Source organism: Scophthalmus maximus, chromosome 22, assembly GCF_022379125.1.
Source record: "Scophthalmus maximus strain ysfricsl-2021 chromosome 22, ASM2237912v1, whole genome shotgun sequence".
NCBI lineage: Eukaryota > Metazoa > Chordata > Actinopteri > Pleuronectiformes > Scophthalmidae > Scophthalmus > Scophthalmus maximus.
In genome coordinates this window covers 9,453,311-9,473,785 of record NC_061536.1, presented here as the reverse complement: position 1 = coordinate 9,473,785, position 20,475 = coordinate 9,453,311, and the positions used below count along the sequence as shown (strand labels likewise).

Here is a 20,475-nt window from a genome sequence, read left to right as displayed (position 1 = left end):
CCACTGGCTTTGAATTGAAGATGGACGTGTTGCCTCGAGCTGTGACTTCCGAAAAGGCCTGATCTACAGATGAAACAGAGGGCAAAAGGTCAAGGATTCTTTTCTTTGTCTCCTGGAGTGGAATCTTCAAATGTGATGATTTTGACATTTTTAATATAAACTGAGGGATTAACTGTCCCTTCATGGGTGAAGGAAACTACCTCCGATTGGATTATGTGCTTTTCAGCTCCACTGAAAATTGACCTTTTGGAGACACATGCGTTTTCACCGGATAAATGAATAAACAGACGACACGACCTTCCTTCAATTTGACATAAACAACTTTATTTCACAATAAAAAAATGCATTTAGTTGACTTTTTTTTTTTACATATTGATGATGTCTGAATACCTGGTGTTGTTAATAGCACTGTGAAGTTAATAGTGAGAGTGAGAGATCTGAGAGATGAGGATTTAATAACCCTGGTTGTACTCACGTCACAGGGGCCTCACTGTCTTGGTCTTCTCTTGATTCCTCTCCCACCACGCCTGAGAGAAAGAGAGAGAAACCATTTCAGCATTTCATTTTCTTCCCCCCAGCCTGCGCGGCTTGTTTTGATTTCCTGCCGGTGGCACATTCGCTTTGCCGGTGTATTAAACTGGAGGCTTACTCAGCTGCGTTCACGTCAGACCATGAAGAGCCATCACTGGGAGCGGTGCAGGGATTCAAAAGAGGACAGCCACCGCAGCAGCAGCAGCACACCTCCCTCCCTCTCCTCCTCCCTCCTCCACCTCCATCATCACTCAAGTTATATGGGAAGAAGTTTCCAGCACATCAGGCACATCAAAGTGTCGCTCTGGTTCCCTGAGGATGAGAACAGGAGGGAAGGGGAGGGAGGAAACAGGAAACGGGGTTAAAATTCAAGGGGTGGAAGATTTGTGCTGGTGTCACACTGACGAAGGTAAACATTATTCATCACTGAGGAGGAATTCAGAAACAAATGTATTTTTTTTTTGTTATTACGGCGGCGCAGTTGACATGCACATCCTCAGACAAACATGAAAACATCTGGATTTTTTCTTTTTTAAATTTTTTTTTATGGCTGCTTCTCGTTTAACATCTCGTCTGATAAAGAAAGTTAAAGTGCTCCTGGACTGACACTGACATCTGGCGACAGCCGGCTCACCTGAGCTGACTGTACACAGGCTCACAACAACGTTCATGATCTGTCTGCGTCAACCTCTGGATTCATTTTCTAAAACGACGAATCAGATTATGTCATCAAACAACGCATGTGCACCACTAAAAATCGATACTCGTTTCCCTAAACCGAAACTTAAACTAAATTAAAATTTTAAAAAACTTTAAAAAAAAAAAAGGTCTATGAATCAGTTAGGAGCTCTTCTATATCTACATATGTAAAAAAAAAAAAATAAGAATAAGAATAATAAAGTTGGGAGTGAAAGATGAATATTTATTCATTATAATAAACTACCTATTATTAAAATAATTGTTGGTAATATGAGATCATAGTTCAAGATTAATTCAGCACCTGTGGCCTAATGTGGCGGTTTAATTAATTTAGTGACTATAAAGGAACAAACGAACGCATTTCTCTTTTAGAGCAAACGATCTAAAATCCAAGTTTGATTTATTGTCCAACAAGGTGCTGAATAGTCCAAAAGTCCAATGAAGTGTGGCTTTTTTTTTTTGCTAATGAATGAATCACAATGGACCTTCGTCACTTGTTTTTGTAATCGCCTAATCAATCGGACTAATCATCAGTTTGTCTTTTAAACTTGTTCTCACATTGAGGCCCTCTGCGGCCTGAGGATTTAACGCCTCTCACTTTCCTCCTCCTTCTGAGACGCACAGGTAAACAGCTGATTTTCCAAAGGGAGACAACAACGGCTCATTTAAAACGAGTCTGACTGTAAAAGTCTCAGCAAACAAAGTAGAGAACAAAAAAAAAACTAAAAACTGTTAGAGCCAGTTCGGTTACTTGTGTTCTGAGAGACACACTTTTTAAATAAAGATTTCATTTAAATGACCAATCAAACAAACACGCTGTTATTAAATAAGAGTTTTGTCCACATGGGCTGAAGTTTGCAGCCTCAGTGTTGACATGCCTTCAAGTGTGATGTTTAATCTTACATTTTTTTTGTTTAAATGCCTGATTTGAAAATGCCTATTCAGAACAGAGAATTAAGCAATTAAAATACATATTTGGAAAATGTTCTTGACTAAATGGTACAAAAGATCATGCATATAGTCACCTAGTTATTATTCCTACATGGTAAACGTAGGTTTAAGTAGTTAGCGATTATTTGACTATCATCACTTTCATGCTCCGGAAAAACACTACAACCTATTTTAGACCGAAAATGGAAACTGAAACTTTTAGCTGTGACTTTTAACACGAAACCATTCATGACAGTATTAAAGAAGTGATTAAATATTACCCTCAAATAGCAAAGCATATCTCCATATAACGCATTAAATCCTGTATTGTAATTTGAATTCACTTTGACAGTCTTCTAAGAGGTACGGTTTGTTAATTACTCTGGTATCCACCAAAAGGATAATGTTCAAGTTTAGACACACCCAGATGTATATAGATATCTATATCTAGATATAGATATACACCCAGATGTATGTGTATGTATATAGATGATGACGAGTAGTTAAGGGCAGCGGTGAAACAGTCCAGGGTTCAGAGAGGAATGAAAATAAACCACACCATTTTTGAAACTCAGATTTTTATTAGTCAGTACAAGTAAAATGAAACTGAAGCCGAGAATCTTCATCCCCTTCCAAAAAAAAGCATCTCTTCTGCGTCGGTGTAGGAGGGCGCAATTAAATAAATCTAACACCACTTTGACTCGTGCCGCTCTCCTTCAGGGGACTCCGCGAGATGTGAAACTGCGGCCGCAGGGATGTTACGCTTTAGTGGAGAAAAGCATCGCTTCACAAATATAACATCCGGAGTTTGTAGAAAAAAAAAATGAATTGAACGTAATTTTCCCCAAATATGCAATTGTAGGATAAACAGAAATTATATATATACGCACACACTGTGTGTTTTCATATCCTAGGTGAAATTTAAATTGACGTTTTACCAAAAGCTTCAGGGACACTGCTGATACGGAAAAGGAGCAGTCACAACTGCTCACTGAGGAACTAAACAGCAGCAGAATCGCTGCACCAACCACATTCTCCTCTCGTCGCCTTTGCAAAAATAATCATCTATGGATTCAGCTTGGAAAAAAATGAAAAAACGGCCTTTGACTAGTTGACATTCGCTTGACCGCATGCACACACACTCGTACCATGCACACACACGCCGACCTACATAAAACGGATGCTCAGTGACGTGTTCAAGGAAATGCTTAATTACTGGAGCAACTAACACAAAAAGTGAATTATATGTGTATATATATATCCACCTCTTATTTTCTTTAATCTTCTGTCTTCACTCTTCAGCCCAGCAGCCCTCTCAGTGCCTCCGTTTGCCTTTACCTCTCTTGGTGTCGATTCTTGCTCTCCTCAACCTTCTAAACGTCCTTTTTCGTCGCCTTTATCGGTTTTCTTCTTGCATCTGCTGAATTTTGTTCCACAGCGTATTGCTCTTCTCGGATTCCCCCCTCAGTGTCTGCACCTTGTCACCGTTTCAGATCTCAGGAGGCCTCTCAGTGCGGAGGCTGTGGGCCTCAAACAGACTTGCTTTACAATCTTAAAAAGTCCTGCCCCTGCCTTCAGGACGTCCACAGTGATACAGAGAGCCCAAAGCCACGTCTCCAGTCAGTACCGTGGAGGTGGAAAGGGTCTTTTTGGGGGAAACATTGGACCAGCATTGCCCCCTCCTCTTGGCCCTGGACGTTTGCCTCTGAGCATTGGATTGGGGCCATGGAACCGAGGAAAGGGTGCACGTGGGGGCCCTCTGGGGTGTGGGTGATGTGCCGGGTGGGGAGGCCGATGTGGAGGTCGCAGACCAGGATGACGGACTTCGAGATGAGGTGGAGGTCTTCTTGGAGTGTAGTGCGGAGGAGGGGGGCTGTGCCGCTGGTAGTCATAGGTGTAGTAGGGGTCTTCTGAGGGCGAGAGTGGGGGGGTGATGCCTCGATCTCTGGGGTAGTGGTGCGGAGGGCTGCCTGGCCTGTAGTAGGGATCATCTGGGTGTTGGTAGGCGTCATCCTTAAAGCGAACATGGTCGTGATGATGGAGCTCGTCGTGATACCGCTCAAAGTCCTCCTGATAACGTATGTCTTCTCGGTGAGGGTACAAGTCGTCAGGGTGACTAGGGCGAGGTCGGTCGAGTTCACACCTCGGATCGTCCGAATGAAACATGGACTTGTGCTGGTGGTCGTGCACCACCATGCCGCTGATGGCACTGTCCATTCTGGGCCCGGCCACTTCCCCTGCGGGATTCATCAGCAGCTGATCGGGGCGAATCATCGCACCGCCGGTCACAGGAGGGGGGGTGTCAAAGGCAAGGGGAGGGGGAGGTAACTGTGGGACTGGAGGGAGGTTGCTTCTGAAGAAACCAGGGGACAGGGCGGTGACCTGCTGGGGAGCTAACTCCTGGGGTTCTCGAGTTTGCTCCGTTTGATACGGATAAAGTCCTGACGCGTTATTACCTCCAGGCACTGTAACGTTGTAGCCTCTCGGTTGCTGAGACCTCCCCTCTGGGTAAGAGTCACCATACCAACCCCTGTCATTCATCCCCTGAAAGCCTTTGACTGTCTGCGTGCCACTGGCGCTGCCTGGGCCTCTCCCTCCAGGCACCAGTCCCCCCGTTTGAGCAGGAAACGGCTGGTAATGTGCTACAGGCGGAGCAATCCCACGCTCCGACATCTCCTGTTTGCCACAAGCGAGCGGCTGGTAGACCTGCCCATTATGAGCCTGCTGTTGGGAACTGTTGAGGTTATTCTGGTACGCAACGGGAGCTGTCGCAACCGTTTCTCCAAGAGATGGCGGTTTTGTGTTGGAAGTGAACGGGACCACCCCAGGCTTGTCCATGATCTCATCTTGGGTCGGGGTGCCTCCTCCCTCGTCCCGCACTGGAGTCCCACCCTGGTTGTCCGTGCCTGTTACTGGGCTGAGATTTTCCCCTGCAACTGGGGTCGCAGCAAAGCCAAGGTCGAATGCGTTAAAAGCAGGGTTCCCCTGCAGGAAGCTGTGGATTTTAGACTCTAGACTCTTCGAGGACGGTTCGGGCTCTGTCGTCAAATCCATGTCTCTGTGGAGAGCCTGGACCAGGGCAGAGGCTCGGTTGGAAGTCTGAGGGGTGACTGGGGGGATTGTGCTCTGCTTTACAGCAGAGCTGCTTGAAGAAGGCACAGGTGCAACAGAGGAGAGGGACGGGCTCTGAGAGGAAACTGCTGCTGCAGACGTGGATGAAGGAGGAATCTTGCCTGCGCTGGAGGAGGCCAAGGAGACACTCGCAGCTGGGCTGCTCAGTATGGAGGTGATGCCTGATTGAAAGAAGAGGAATAAAGAAATGTATTTTAAGCCAACTGTTGATATAAAATACAACTCTTTTTGTTTGAAAACTTTGCAGAGAAACTAATCATTCTCACCCTCACAGCTGCTTTGGCTCTGGACTTTGGACAGAGCGCCGAGGAGCTCCGACGGACTCACGTCCACCTTGGAAAGGAGGTTTACCAGTGAAGTGGCATCCTGAGAGGCCACGGAGATGGCAGGTGTGGCAGCAGGTGAGACAGGGGCCACTGCAGGAGGACTCTCCAACAACGGTCCTGAAAGACAGAAAGGGACACTCACTTAAAACTGTAAATAACACCACCGACAATGTTTAAACCTCCAAAGATTGTAGTGAAATCAGAACAATTACGAGAGGATGCTTCCATTCTCTCTAGTAGATCAGAGGTTGCACCACATTTTACATTTGCAAAGTTATTTCACAGCAGACTTCAAAAGACACCAATCATCAGAGCATGGACTCCTTTTGGTACATGATAAATACTCTGCATCATATTCTCATCATATTCTCCTTTATTTTATTTTTGAAAAGGTGGAACATTATAACATCAGGTATGCATAAAGGCATCGTAAGGTCACAATGAGGTTAAGACACACCAAAAGTTATGACATGAGAACAGTTCAGAGTTTCATTCAGTATTTTTCATGTCGTTATAAATCTGACAGTTTGTCAGAGGAGCCACCAGCTCTCACCTGTATTCTTCATGACCGAGCTTAAACTGTTGAGGATGGAGCCAATTTTTCCCAGGTCAACACTTTCCACTGCTGCTGCTGCTGCTGCTGCTGCTGCTGCAGCGGCGGTGGCTGCCACAGGGGGCGCCACCTGTGTGACGGGCTGCTCTTTAGCCACTGGCAGCTCCTTCTTTGCAGGTACTGGAGTGGACACCTCTGGGTGGGCGCGGCCTTCCAGCTGCTGTTCTACTGAGGAGAAAAATGTATTGGATGCTATCAGATATGCTAAGTGAGGGTGTGTGTGTGTAATGACGCTACAAACATTATCTCATTATTGGCACAGATTTTCTACAAGTGAGGATTTCCAAGGTACGGAGAAGTCACACGCTAGAAAAGAAACATGCTGCAAAAAAATACTGAAAGACTTTTACATAAAGAGGGCTCCTTTGACAAGAACCTATTTGCGGGATTTTCAGTTGACACTGGGAATTGATACATATGCAAAACATCACACAGGCAAGCACCCAATGACTGAGTCATTCTTCAATTTCCTTAATGATGTCTTCCGCAGGAACAAGTGGCATCAGAGATGAGCAGGAAAAAAACTCAACCAACCCAAGCCAATAAAATAAAATAAAAGTGGACATTAAAGTGTAAAAAGTCACAGTTACAGCTCAGTATAGTTGTTTAAATGTATATAATTTTCATTAGATGGCCCTGAGGCTGGTATAAAGTGATCCAGTTTATACTTGAACCTTCTCCAATAACACTATGAGTTTCTTGTGATTATCTGAATGATTTAGAGACTCCACTCCTCCCATTATCAGCCCTGCGGCTCATTTTCAATTTCAACACCACAGAGAACCAGTTAAAAAGATTTTAATGTGCAGTCAAGCCACTCAATGTCGAACCACCGGCCTTCTCCCTCACCTATAATGCCACCGCTGTCGGTTTCCTCTTCAGAGAGCTCCATGTCTTCCACTTCGCGATTGTCGTTCTGTCCGAGAGTCTCCGAGGGTCTGGGGGATCCCCCCAGTGAAGACAGAGGACTCGGGGCCGGCGGCTCCGCCTCATCATCCATAGCGGAGCCGTCGAGATCTGGATCGGGGTGGGCCAGTTCCAGACCGTGGAACGGGGACTCAGACCCCGTTGGAGACGGTGCGTCGGCAGAGGGCGAGGGGATGGGCGACTCGTCCAGGTCCGGTAAGGTGGCCTTCAGGGAGTCTAGCTTACGTTTGAGGTGGGACACCCGGTTAGCGAATGTCTGGTAGGCCTTGAGAGAAGAGGACATATCGAAGGTATAAAAAGCAAATCTTCAATTTTTTGTGACTCAGAACTAAACCTTAAACGACAAATATCTGACTACAAACGTGTGTCCCTCACATTGGCGACAATCTTGACCTCCTTGTACTGCATCTCATAGAAGATATCTGCATTGCTGAGGGCCTCAAGGACAGGAGGTCCGATTTTGCTTTCTTTGTCAAAAAACTTGACAAACTCCTGCAGCTGTGCATTTCCTTCCTCAAAGTCCTTGGAGAACTTCTTCCCTCCCGCCTTATCTGTAAGAATCGCTGTTCATCAGTATGATTTTAATGAGGGAATGTTAAAAAGGAGAAAGAGAGACAGACATCAAAGTCATTGCTCGGACAGTACGGCAGTACAGGGCACCTTTGAGTTTCTTGAGGGCATCGGAGCTGCAGATGTTGACCCTCATAGCTGCCAGCTGTTTTTCTCTCATGTCCACCTCCTCCAGAGATCTCTTGTACTTGGACAGTTGGTCCATTAGTGCCTGGGGCTAAAGCAGATGGAGCAGTGAGTACCGCCGTCAGACAAACACAATATTTGTGTGAAGGAGAAAAAAAACAGGAAAAAACACCAGACAACAACGAGCAGAGCTATCTTGTGTTGGCATTATTTCCTAAAATATCAATGTTTTAAGTTTAGCTGGGGACTTTGTTTCAACTTAAAACTTGAATTTCTTGCTTACCACAAACTCTGCGACAATCTTGGACTGTAGATCAGCTTTAGACTCAACTGGAGCTTTATTGAAAATAAACATAATAATGACAGGTCACATCAAACAAATATTTAAAAAAAGGAATTAAATCAAAATGTCAGATAGATTTACATATGAATGCAGATTCTGCATATGAAATGTGTTTCAAAGGTTATTAAAACTGTAAATACAATAAAAACTCTTGATCTGAAATATTGATGATAATGTCAGGGGACAGTGAGAAAACAAACAAGTGGACACACTTACTTTTTTGCTCCACAGGTGTCTCAAGAGGGGACTCCTCTTTGACTAAGCTGCTCCTGAGCTCGGTAATGAGTGTCCCCGTATACACGCCTCTCTCCTCCCAGATCGTCAGTATTCTTTCCAGCGATTTAATCACCTTGGTGTCACCTTCTTGGCTGGAGGAAGGAGACGGGGTGACAGAACAAAGCAAGGGAGGCCGGAGATTTACGTTGTTGTAATGACGTTTGCTTTAATTTATGTATGAGGAATGTCTCTGAATGAATAAAACCCCAGACAAGGACGGACGAGACAGAGAATGTGAGAAGACAAAGGGATGATGTTGACAGGAAGTGGAGGATAAACAGAGCAAACTTACACTAAGGTTATCACTGTTGCTAATATGCTCTAAATCAGGACCGACGGCACGAAAAATAACCCCCACGACATTAAACCACACCTCTACAAACAACTCACTTGACAAGCACAAAGGCCTCGGGGAGCACCTCCGCGAATTCTGTACGGTAGACGATGGCATTTTTCCTTTTACAGTTCTGAATGACGTCGTTGGCGAGGTAAAAAAGGTTGAGCCTGTGCGGGGCGTCAGCTGTCAGAGGACGAAAAAAAGATGAAAACGTTAGTTTGACTGGGAAGGCAGATCTTCTGCTGAGGGAAGAGCTCCGTCGAAATAATCAGAAGAAGAAAAAAACATTTCAGATATTTGCAGACATCATTAGTGTTGGAATGTATTGATTATTTATATGATTAACCAATTAATCGCCTACTCTGTGTTGAAAAATGACAAGTATCCATCACTTAAAGCTAGAACCGAAGAAATTCCAAATTAGTCTGAACAAAAAAACATTCAATCTCAAAGGTTAACGAATCTAAACCGTTTCCTGTTTCCTGAATAATTGAAAACAACAATTCATTATTCTGATTAACTTAATGGCAGACAAATAAATAACAATAATCATGAATGCATTATTAAAATTGACTTGTTTCATTAGAGATCTTAACTCATCCGAAGGACGAGACAGAGCGAGAGAGAGAGAATGTAATCAATGGTTATGTGACATTTAACCAACATCACATCCTTTGTTGGTGTTTGTTTTTTTTAATGACGAGAACTGAGAATAATTACTGATAATTAATAAAACAATAATTTCATATATACATTTCAATCTCTCAATTATTCCCAAGATGCCCTTGTAAAAACCCTTATGACAGAAAAATGTAATTGAGATTGGGGCTTGATATTTTCGTTTAAACAGAAACTTTATCAAAAATAACTATAAATTAAAAGAAGACACAAGTACAACCAAATTTAAAGAATTTGAATCAAGAAATAAACATTTTATTTTATATAAAATGTAAACATAAATGCCCCAAAAAAATCTGCATTGTTTATTCTGCAGAATAAAAGATTTCATATCTGTAAACATAAGCGCCGCCGCCGCCGATATGTCTGTAAAAGGTTCATATCGGTCGATATTATCAGCCAACAGATATGTTGGTCGGGCTCTAGATAAATGCACCATAAGTTCTTCTGTGCCAACTTTTGTTACTTGCGAATTTTAGAAGATTTTCTGTCCTAGAGACGTAATTACATCACTTCTTAGAAGGTTCTAAGGTATACATTAAATGATCCAATTTAGTAGGGCTGAACGATTTGGGGAAAATATTGAATCGCGATTATTTCACAGATATTGCGATTGCGACTCGATTTGAGATTAAAATTAGCGCGCGCACACACACACTGACAGAGAGCGAGATGTGTTGAAGAGGAGAAGGGGAGAGAGCTCTCGCTCGGTTAGCAGTCTGTCTCTATAACGAGGGAATAGTCGTGGTGTTCGTCACCTCACGGTGCCACGTGCCACATTTTCATACGGAGTAACAGTCTCAAACATCTCTCGTGTGGTTCTGTGTTCGTCACTACTGTCACTGGTTGTTGGCTGATACAGGCTGATGGTGTTGCCCCGTGAAGTTGCTACGGCACCTGACGCTGCGCAGCATCCTCCTTTTTAAAACCAAAGAACTTCCACACAACCGACATGCTGCTCCTCTTCGACACTACAGTCTCTGCTGAATCATTTCAGCTTGACTGCTGTTTTTTCTTTCACTGAGCGCTCAACTCGCTCGCGTATCACGTGACCCGTGTAATAGCGTCCCCTGCGATTAGAAAATCGCGTTTTATCATATCGTGATATAATCGCAAATGCGATTAATCGTTCAGCCCTACAATTCAGACAAAAAAGATCTACAGGAAACAGATAACCTTGCTTAAAATGTCAACACTTTTATCAGCTTTGACAGTATTTTAAACATCATACATTTAAACACTGTATGACACAACTTGCACTCAAAAGACAAATTACTGCAAACAAAGCTTCTCTCCTCACTTGTTATAAATCCTCCAAGTGATTGATTTGTTTCTTACTTGAAGCACAAACTTGAGGAGTTACAACTTTCTGACAACAGAACAACAAAAAACCCTAACCCTCCTTTCTTAATTTTCACTGTCTCGACCATAAGTTTTATAAATATATATAAAATATATTATATATATTTATTTATATATATATATAAATAACCACTTGTGTACCCATACGTCATTTAAATGTTCACCACAATACAATCACCACGCATTAGTTCACTCTCAAGTTATTTCGAGGCAAACTGACATTAACGTGTGTGTCATCTCTGCAGCAGAACAATGGATACAAAAATGTAATCCATACAAACATCAGTCTGATCTCAGTCGAACTGTATGTGGGCAGGCTGTAACACAGTTCACCACACACTACCATAAACACACAAACAGCAAATTGAGACAAACCCGGGCAAAAGTTAGCCAGGGCCATCTCTTACTTTCGACAAACTTCTTTAAAACCAAGATCTACCAGGCCACATTGGCGCAGACGTCCTAAATAAATTTCCTTCCTCATTTCCACTCCAAAAACACAGAAACCGTCTTTAACATCCAAAATTAATTTTACGTGCAAAAACATTTTCCTGGATTAATCACAGTAAATGCAAGTGCACATGATTTCAGAGACGAAAATGTAATTAGCTGCCTGTTTCTTTCTTTCAGGTCAGCATGATGACATACACAATAAATGCAATTGTTATTGCAGCTACAAATTATATAAAATAAAAAAGGGGAACTAACAATTGTGTTTGAATATGCCACTTTCTTTTTCTGTTGTTTAATCTACAAATACCAACAACAAGACATGTTATTAGTAGTGATATTTAAAAGAGAGATAAATTGACACTTATTTACATATGCTGGTGTTTTATATTCTTTGAATAAATGTACAATTGACACATTTCTAAGCACGTTGTGTTCAATTCATTTGATAAATCTGATAAACGTGGCTTTCATCTTAATTATTGTTTCAGTGCTAAAGACTTTCAAACATCTGAGTTTTTGACCTTGTCTTTGACAATGATGACTTGAGCACCAGGCCTCTTAAATATGGGCTTTTAACAAAGGGCTTAGAAAAAGCAGGGCTACAAAGTCAGCTGCTCTTGTCAGATCAAAGCCTCATGATGCAATACATTTGTAAGTAAAGAAATACAGCATTTGGAAGACAACACCACCTGTTACCGTTAATCAACTCACACACTTATTTTTAGTATAAAACAAGTGCTAGGATCACTGCTGACTCTTTGCTCACACTAAAAATCACACCAAACCAAAGCTACAAACAGAAGGACAACAAGGGCTTCAAGACGTCAGCTCATGTGAATATCATACAGGATACACAAAGCTGCCATAATGTGTATGTTGATGAACCTATATGAAACATCATGTGTAGCTTTGATATCATTATTATAGGATAACTGTTGCATTTTACAAACAAACTGTAAAATGTTCTCACGTTATATAAAATACTGAATTTGGTAGATAGGTGGTAAATTGACACTGGCAGCTTTGACTGTTTTATTCGCAGTTTTATCCCTTTACAAAGTTTACGTGATGAAAATGCTAAAAAACAATGTTCTGGTTAACATCCCTGAAATACCATCTACAAAAATAACATGTCAATGTTTCAAACATTGAACATTTGTATGTGCAGTAACAAGCGTTACTGCATATGGTATTTGCAACTCGGCGTGGAAAGTACTCATGAATTTCATTTTCATGCTTCAGTGTCAGTGATGTTATTAAGCAAAATATACCATGTGGGCATAGTATGAATTAAAATAACAATAAGATTTTGACCCAGATAACCCCACCTCTTATGTAGTTTGTATGCAACCAATTTTTTTGCCAAAAAAAGCTACTTATACAATATTAACTTACCTTTAATTGTGTGTGTGTGTGTGTGTGTGGGGGGGGGGGGGGGGGGGGGGGGGTTGAATATCATAACAACACAAAAAAAAATATCCCCCTAATCAAGAACATTAGCAGCCAGGTCTGTCTTGTTCACAAATGTCATATGACAGAATCCCATTTTTCAAAAATCAACTCGGCACAGCGCTGGTTGCTAACTGGCTCCGCTCGGAGGAGCGCTCGTTTTGAACCCCGCGGTTTTCCGGGTGCTCCAAACTGGTGAGTGAAAAAAAAATCATCAAATAAAGCCCCATGTTTATTGACTACTTAGGAAAAGCCAGTGGCCGTTGTATCCAAACGAGCGCACCGCCACCGCCACAGCAACCGACGGTCAGTACTGACGTGACTACTTACATTTCTTCAAACACTTCATCCAGTGGCGCACGATCACGCTGTGGAACTTCTTGTTGTCGATGCACCACGTTGACAGCCCCTGGATTGACTCCATTGTGTTCGTGACACTGTGGAACTTCTTGGCCAGAGTCGACTCCAGGGACCCGCCGTACGCGGCTCCTGCTCCCGCTGCCATGATCGGAGGAGCTCGCGCTGCTCTTCTACCATTCCAACACCAACTGAAGTTAGCCGAGGCTTAGCACTTAGCTTAGCACGCTAGCCCAACGTTAGCACGTAGCGTTATCGGGTCCAGCAGCCGCCCAGCTGTCATTGTGATGTTAAAAAAAATAATCCTTAAATGTGCCGTGTGCTGCTTTTAGGAACTATCCACCGCGAGCGCCTCTATCACCGCTACTAGTTTGTATCATTTAATATTTCAAGCTGGATCTTAGCGCCTTGCGACACCCTGGAGGACTGTTTACTCGTCGCTGGTGGAGCGATGAAGGACACTTCCGCAAACGCGACGTCACTATAGCGCCACCCCGCGTCACGGAGGCTAAAATACGTTAGCGCCACCCTCCGTGTGTTGCTGGTAATGACTCGGTGTGTCACATGGACAGTGGTGGAAGACACGTTCAGATCTGTTTATATACAATCTATGGTTCAGATCAGATTCAGATCTTGTTCTTGAGTAAAAGCAGCAATGAAGCAAACAATGTGTCGTATATAGACTAGTAGTGTCTTATTAATACTGATACATGAATGTGGAGGCAATTAGTAATTATAACAATTACAATTATTTTGGTTTATATCTTATAATCCTCATCTTTTAGAATAACTGCCATATATATATATGTCGAATAAATATTGTGAAATAAAAAGTACAACGTAAAAAGTAAAACATTTCCGTCTGAAATATAGAATAAGAATATAAGAATAAAGTAATGGAAATTCAGATAAAAATAATTTTTCCCTACAGCACAGATATCTATGTATCTGACTTACTGTGCTGTGCCAGTGAGTGTCACATTAAAATGACTAGACTCTCACAGCGTTATAGTAAATGAATAAAGTGACTCATTTTGAATATTACTATTATTAACTGATTGATTAATGTTGCATTTAAATCATGTACTAAAAAAATCATTCAATCTGCTGGTCCAATTTCATTCATTTCTATATGTTGTACAGCGCCAACACCTTTTAATCCAAGAAAAACGTTTCAATAAATTATCAATTTATTTAAATTAAAGAAAAACTTTGTTAAAAAAAAGCAAAAATGTGCCAAAAATCAACACAGTGTATTGTGATGAACCACATCATTCATAAAAAAATATTTATCAATCAATCACCAGTAGTGACAGTCTCATCATCAGAAACAGAAATTGCATAAAAGAAAAGACACTAAAAACATGAAAAAAATTAAGACATAACTGGGGAGTAATATATATTATTTTTTTTACTAAACTTTCAGAATTCTTTCATTTCGCAAATGTTGTTTTCACAGATGTGGAACCCAGCACAGCAAAAACATTTCCTGTGGTATGCTGTTTGATGACATTTTATAGACCAAAACAATACAACACTATGCTATTGTTCTCTACCACATGCTTTTTTGGATTGGATTTTAAATAACCTAATCCCAAACCAATGAAGATTACTAGTGGTAAAGCCTGAGGGACATGTACACAGCAGCACACTTGGTTTGCAATGACACGAGTGGTAAGATGACAATTTCACCATGGTCAGTTGAATAATACAACTTTTGTTTATGTCATTTCAGGCAAGTTTTGTGGTTACCTTTAAGGTTGACTGGTGACAAACTATCAGGATATGAAACGCCATTCAACATGAATGATATGTCAAAAATATGGTGGAAATGCTATCAAAAATACCTGATGTGATCAGGAATGGAGTTTTGTTTGTGATGTCTAAATGACATTATTCCTTTTCAAATAAACAATAGTAAAGCACTTTGAGTGAAAAAACATTTTTTTTTACAACAGTCAGTCAGTGACACAATCTATTTTAAAATGGGATAGAGAAGCTGTTCTTTTTTTTAATTTAGCTTAAAAATCAAGCTAAATGTACTTTTTATGCCTTTGAAATATTTCCATCCACGGTGCCAAGATGAAATTATGACAAATAAAAAAACCAAAGACACAACAAGTTTGCCACTAAAGTCTCCCACTCAAGCACCTGTGAAGCACTCGTTTCAGGTGCACCACCCGATGCTCTGCATTATCATAATAAAATAATATTCTGCATCATCATATTAAACTGGTTCTGTTTAGCAGGTACATTCTTTACTCTACAACGCTGCTTGATTGTAATCAAGCAGCTTAAAAAAAATATTTCAACATTCTCAAATAATATTTTCTAAAATAGCATTTATGATTGCATGTGTGTGATTGTAACAAGGCTACAGTTATTTTGGCTACAATTTAAGCTATCAATTATTTTCTAAACTCAACTTTTTTGAAAAATGCTCATAAGAGGTTGCCAGAGCACAAGTTAAAACCAATAGATGGTCAGTTTACTATTATGTGTGACATAGAAAGGGGGAAAGAATAAAAATAAAGATCAGATGTAAGAAGTTGGAACCAGCTATTTTGTTTGAAAAAATATTTTATAGACAAATGAGTTTTTATAGTTTCAGCTGTAAATTGTACCAGCAGTGATCCTCATGTTCGTTCACCTTTATCAAACTGATATGTGCTATTTCTGTTTTTCACCAATGGCATGAAATCCTATCATATTACTGTTCTGGGCTGCGTTCCATGATATGAAGGAAGAAAAAAAAAAACAGCACAGATTGCTTTCACAACTGTTAAAGTATTTCCTTTTAACTTAAATCAATTTATACAAAAGTGACACTCTTACAGACAAACAATATATAATTCCAAGTAATATAGTGCAATAACTGGTGAAATCAGAAACCACAGTGGATAGTTAGCATTTCACCTCCTCCTCGCCCTCGTCGGTTTTAAGTGGCCTGCAGCCATTACAGACTGACTTTGCACCTAACTTTATGCTTATGTAATCAAGTCCTGCGTCTGCCTTCATGCTGGCTCGCATGATGTGGCACCTCCTTGTGGCAGCAAGGTCAGCTAAGTCCAGCTAACGGGAGTCATTTGTGGTAATGGTGTCACTGGAGGACACCGAGTTGTCTTGTGTAACTGGGCTGCCAGAGTGGGAGGACAGAGAAACCTCAGACGGTGTCCGGGTCTCATTTTGTCCGTTGCTACACAAATATGCCAACCTGCAAACAGTGCCAGCGCTGTCTGTAAACTCGTGTCCAGCTCTGCAGCTGCACGCAGCTGCCTCCACTGTTCCTTCCTCTGGAGTTTTCATTTTTGTGGGAGATCCGGGTAGACACGTGGAAACGGTTTCAAGTGCAGTCGAAGCCTGGCAGCTCCAATGTTTTTGAAGTTGATGATGGTGCCTGTGTTTGGTTGGGACGTCAGAATCCGACCAGCTCAGTTTTCTCTTCTGCAATAGGCAAGTAAAAACCATGAATACCAACTACAGCAAACAGGAACACAATTCCTATTAAACTATACTTTTCTTTCAAGCAAAGTTTTGATGGCAATCAAACACACAATAAGCCTGATGTAGTCATATCTTAAGCCCATGATTGCACATGTCATATAGTAACCAATCAATTGTGAAGCTTACCTTAACTGGCATGTGGAGCTGATTTTGGCGCCAGCGCGGTGGCAGCCGGGGAGCGACGGTCTGTTTTGGTGCAACTATTGACTGGAATGCCAACTGAGGGAACCAGATCTTTAGCATCATCTCTATCTGTAGCAGATTCTGGAGGTATCTCTCACTGCAGAAAAATAAAGAACAAGCCTTAATAATTAATGTTGGGTGTTAAAAAAAACAATACCAATATCTCAACTTTCACTACTGTCATAAATGTTGTACGGCTACATTGTCATGGACTTACCCCATATCAGGCTTCTGCAGAACTCCAAGAATCCTTTGCAATCTATCTATGGCGACACTCTGCTGGAAACTTGTTAGACCTGCCACAATAAAAATGTCATCACAGTTAGGCATTTAGGGACTTAATTGAATGCTGGACACACACTGAGATAATCAGTCATGTTTGATATTGCTCACCTTTGTCAAATCGCCCTGTTTTTAGTCCATGCAGGAGTTCAAGCAAAGGACGGGTAAACCTGTGCAAATCTGCACACTGAGAAAAAGGAGAGAAAGAAAGTCGAGCATTACAACTGTGTCTGCTCTGCTGTTTGGCTGTGAAAAAAAAGTACTGAAATAAAAGACCTCATATTAAGGTTAAGGGCGCTCACTTTCTGTGCGAAGGCCAGGTCCCCTGGTGTCGCCGACGATGAGCCTAATGTGGCAGCTCCAGAGGGAACGGCTGAGTCTGGATGCATAGTTCCATCAGGGCAGTGTTTAGACCGATCGATCTTGGACCTCGAATACCACAGATCGGAGTACGGTGGCATAACGATGTAGCGTCCCGAAAACGTGATCCCTTTGTCGGCGGTGAGGGACTTTGTTCTGCCGCAGTCGCCCTCTCCCTCCGAGAACACGTCCGCCTCATCCTCAGTCTCGCTGAGGACAAAGCTCAGGCTGGAGGGCAGCGAGCCGTAAGACGTCCATTTGGCGGAACTGCCAAGTGAATTCATCTGTGGATAAGAGGAGAGAAAATATAGGTAAATATTATACAGAAATCATCTGCAGACAGAGCTTCAATAAGTTAAACTTTTGGCACTTGGTCAAATCAAACTGGTACGGTGACGGTATTCAAACTGAGGAGTTCCCTACAAGACATGATGTACATGTTACATTATCAGTAAACTACGAAATATGTTGGTGTCTTCCAACCCCCGACCCGACACGAGAAATGGTTGTAGATCTTTGGTAATATTGGAATAAAACTACCGGAGACATTCATTATCATGAGTTGTGTCCTCAAGTGTGCGATGCTTGGTTTACAGAAAGGTAAGATACTTGGTATCACTCACTCTAAAAATACCTATCTGTTCCCATGTCACAATAACTACATAAGGTCAAAACGCGACCCAACCCTTGTTACTCACAGGCGCTGAAGTTGTGCTTAACGCAATGTCAATATTCAGCCAAAGAAGCCAAACCCAACAAAAAATATAATCAATATCAGGACGAGGCAACTGATCGGCCCTGATCTGTGAAGCACATGTGAAGACGGGTGACTGCTCGAGGGGAACAGTCAATGGAGTGTTATTAAGAGTAAAGGTGTTTGGCCCCCGCACGGCTTCCAGAACAGCCTCTGACAAGCCTGTGGAAGTCTACTGGAGGGAGGGAACATTCTTCTGCCAAAACATGTTCCCTCGTTTGTTGTTGTTGTGGTGTCAGTGCTCGGTGTTCAGATGGGTTGGCTCACCATCTCATATATCATACAGCGAATGAGTCAGATAATTTCCCTGTGTGTGTGTGTGTGTGTGTGTGTGTGTGTGTGTGTGTGTGATCCGAGGACACGTTTGTCCTCAGCAGCAACAATTAACACGGGGTTTTGTTAAGAGTGGTACACGTACACGTACACACACACACACACACACACACACACACACACAGGGAAATTATCTGACTCATTCGCACACAAATGTTTTAAAGTGATCATTAAAAAACGGTGACTTGCGAGGGAACTATCTTGAGGGGAAAACAGCAAACGAGCATTACAGAAAAAAAATCGAAAAAACATGACAGCTTGATCATATGACATTTTGATGATGCAGGAAATTAATATTTGGCTGTGAGTTATGACGCGAAGTGGCTCGTGGTGTTAAACAATTTAAAAGCAGACTGAGGACAAAGTATATGTAGTATTTGTATTGTACACAGTGTTTGTTATTGTTTTTATCCATTCTCCCCTGTGCTGCTACACTTGACGTGCTGCTGTGTCAAATTTTGAATTCCCCCAATATATGCGGGGGATCAATACATCCTATCGTATCTTAACAATACCATCCAAACAGGAACAAATTCCAGAAGAGAGAGAGAGAAAGAAAGGATGGGAGCTCTTACCTTCTACCCGGAGCAGAACTGGATTCAGAAAAATGGAGAAACTAAACGCTTGGAGAGAAGAAGGGGAAAAAAGGGTCCCTGAACGCGTCTTCAGATTCAAAGTCTTCGAGAAACAACCGTGATCAGAGCGAACAGCTGACGTGTGTCCGTGTCCGTGCGGAGCTCGGTCGTGTACTCTCTGAGCGGTGACGCCTCCAGTCCGGTTAGTACCCCTCCCCCCTCCCCCCCTCTGTCTCTCTCTCTCTCTCTCTCTCTGGTCGTGTTACGTTGACTCTCGGTCACAGCTCCAACCTGTGCTCAAAGTACCCACGGAGCGCGACACGTGCTGCGCAGGGTGCACGCCGGCGATTGGCCGACGGCGGGCCTGAGCTGCGCGCACGGGTGTCGGAGGCTCGGCCAATCGGCGGCGACGGCGGCGCCGATTGGCCGCCGCGCCCGCGAGATCCCGCCGCGCTCGCCGCGGCGGCACGTGCGGGTGGTGTGGCCGAGGAACGAGGCGCGGAGCACGCGGCAGCTGGCGTGCGCTCAACATGTTGTAGTCTCGCGAATGAAACCGTGTCCATGGATCCGCTTGTGCTTTTCCTCGACTTACCTCACTGGACGGCGAGATTACCAGACAGGCTGCGGGCAGGCTGTTTGTTCCCCGTGGCAGCATAGTTAATGTTGTATTTGTCTGTTTTGAGTTTATTGTCCTCTCTTTCTCTCTCTAAAAAAAAAAGGGAACAAGGGTAAAACTTAATAGGTTAAGCACAAAGTGTAAAACAGTTTTATCCGTTTATCTGTGTAATATAATGAGGTCCTAGTACATTCCATGGCCTGAATAAACTCCTATAGGGCCCTGGGGCAAAGATTTCTCTTTGGCCCTAGCTGATCCCCCTCCCCACAATACTTGGCCATTTCATCATTTCCTCTGGATTAGTCTATTGATAGGTGATAAAAGCGCAACATTTATCAGCAACATTCATCACGTTGTCTCCCACAAATCGCCTTCTGTGTCTGTGTCATGTCACATAGTTCAGGATAGACAGTGGCCACCCACCGTGACGTCAACCGTTTGTTTGCAAACTGTGGGCCTGACTGACAGCTTGTCCACTGCACGTCCACCTGCACCCATTGGATAGTACATTATGTCAATCACACGGTGTCCACGTCCCAATCCATACCATGATTTATCACCCATTTGACTCAAAATGGGACCATAACTTACAACATTAATATAATGCTGTATTGAAGAAGACATGAAACTAAAGATTGAGACCATCAAATCCTCAGGAAAATGTTTATTGACAGTATACTTCAAGTGAGAAATAGGGACACTAGGCTACTATAGAAACTGACTTTTTTTTTTGCAAGCAGTGGAGTTGCTGGTCATACA

At 42.5% G+C, this 20,475-nt stretch overlaps 2 protein-coding genes across 4 annotated transcripts; both read right to left on the bottom strand.

The window, feature by feature from the left end:
* Nucleotides 1-313: 313 nt before the first annotated feature.
* Nucleotides 314-13,618, bottom strand: rprd2a (regulation of nuclear pre-mRNA domain containing 2a). Of its 3 annotated transcripts, XR_004786851.2 has the most exons (12): nt 13,083-13,618; nt 8,864-8,993; nt 8,414-8,565; nt 8,138-8,190; nt 7,819-7,945; nt 7,534-7,709; nt 7,081-7,423; nt 6,172-6,399; nt 5,559-5,735; nt 3,426-5,453; nt 650-843; nt 314-527 (listed from the first exon to the last, which is right to left on the bottom strand). XR_004786851.2 is itself a non-coding variant. In XM_035620927.2 (10 exons), the coding sequence occupies exons 1-10, from the start codon at nt 13,255-13,257 to the stop codon at nt 3,781-3,783; spliced, it is 3,234 nt and encodes a 1,077-aa protein (XP_035476820.2). In that variant the 5' UTR covers nt 13,258-13,618; the 3' UTR covers nt 2,722-3,780. The 3 variants fall into 3 exon arrangements, 2 of the variants coding, with proteins under 2 accessions (XP_035476820.2, XP_035476821.2); XM_035620927.2 differs by lacking the exons at nt 314-527; nt 650-843 and having other exon boundaries at nt 2,722-5,453; XM_035620928.2 differs by lacking the exons at nt 314-527; nt 650-843 and having other exon boundaries at nt 2,722-5,453; nt 6,172-6,396.
* Nucleotides 13,619-14,277: 659 nt separating this feature from the next.
* Nucleotides 14,278-19,312, bottom strand: ciarta (circadian associated repressor of transcription a). The gene is made up of 6 exons (XM_035620936.2): nt 19,101-19,312; nt 17,381-17,722; nt 17,190-17,265; nt 17,014-17,092; nt 16,740-16,893; nt 14,278-16,553 (listed from the first exon to the last, which is right to left on the bottom strand). The coding sequence occupies exons 2-6, from the start codon at nt 17,720-17,722 to the stop codon at nt 16,182-16,184; spliced, it is 1,023 nt and encodes a 340-aa protein (XP_035476829.1). The 5' UTR covers nt 19,101-19,312; the 3' UTR covers nt 14,278-16,181.
* Nucleotides 19,313-20,475: the final 1,163 nt, after the last annotated feature.

What these genes read in the sequence shown, in the direction of transcription:
- rprd2a (XM_035620927.2), bottom strand. Translation starts at nt 13,257, where the DNA reads ATGGCAGCGGGAGCAGGAGCCGCGTACGGCGGGTCCCTGGAGTCGACT. An exon ending in GAGGCCTTTGTGCTTGTCAA is followed by an intron (nt 8,566 to 8,863) that starts GTGAGTTGTTTG and finishes TCCTTCCTCCAG; the next exon opens with CCAAGAAGGTGACACCAAGG. An exon ending in AGATTGTCGCAGAGTTTGTG is followed by an intron (nt 7,946 to 8,137) that starts GTAAGCAAGAAA and finishes CATCTGCTTTAG; the next exon opens with CCCCAGGCACTAATGGACCA.
- ciarta (XM_035620936.2), bottom strand. Translation starts at nt 17,722, where the DNA reads ATGAATTCACTTGGCAGTTCCGCCAAATGGACGTCTTACGGCTCGCTG. An exon ending in ACCTGGCCTTCGCACAGAAA is followed by an intron (nt 17,266 to 17,380) that starts GTGAGCGCCCTT and finishes CCTTTTTCTCAG; the next exon opens with TGTGCAGATTTGCACAGGTT. An exon ending in CTGCAGAAGCCTGATATGGG is followed by an intron (nt 16,894 to 17,013) that starts GTAAGTCCATGA and finishes ATTTTTCTGCAG; the next exon opens with TGAGAGATACCTCCAGAATC.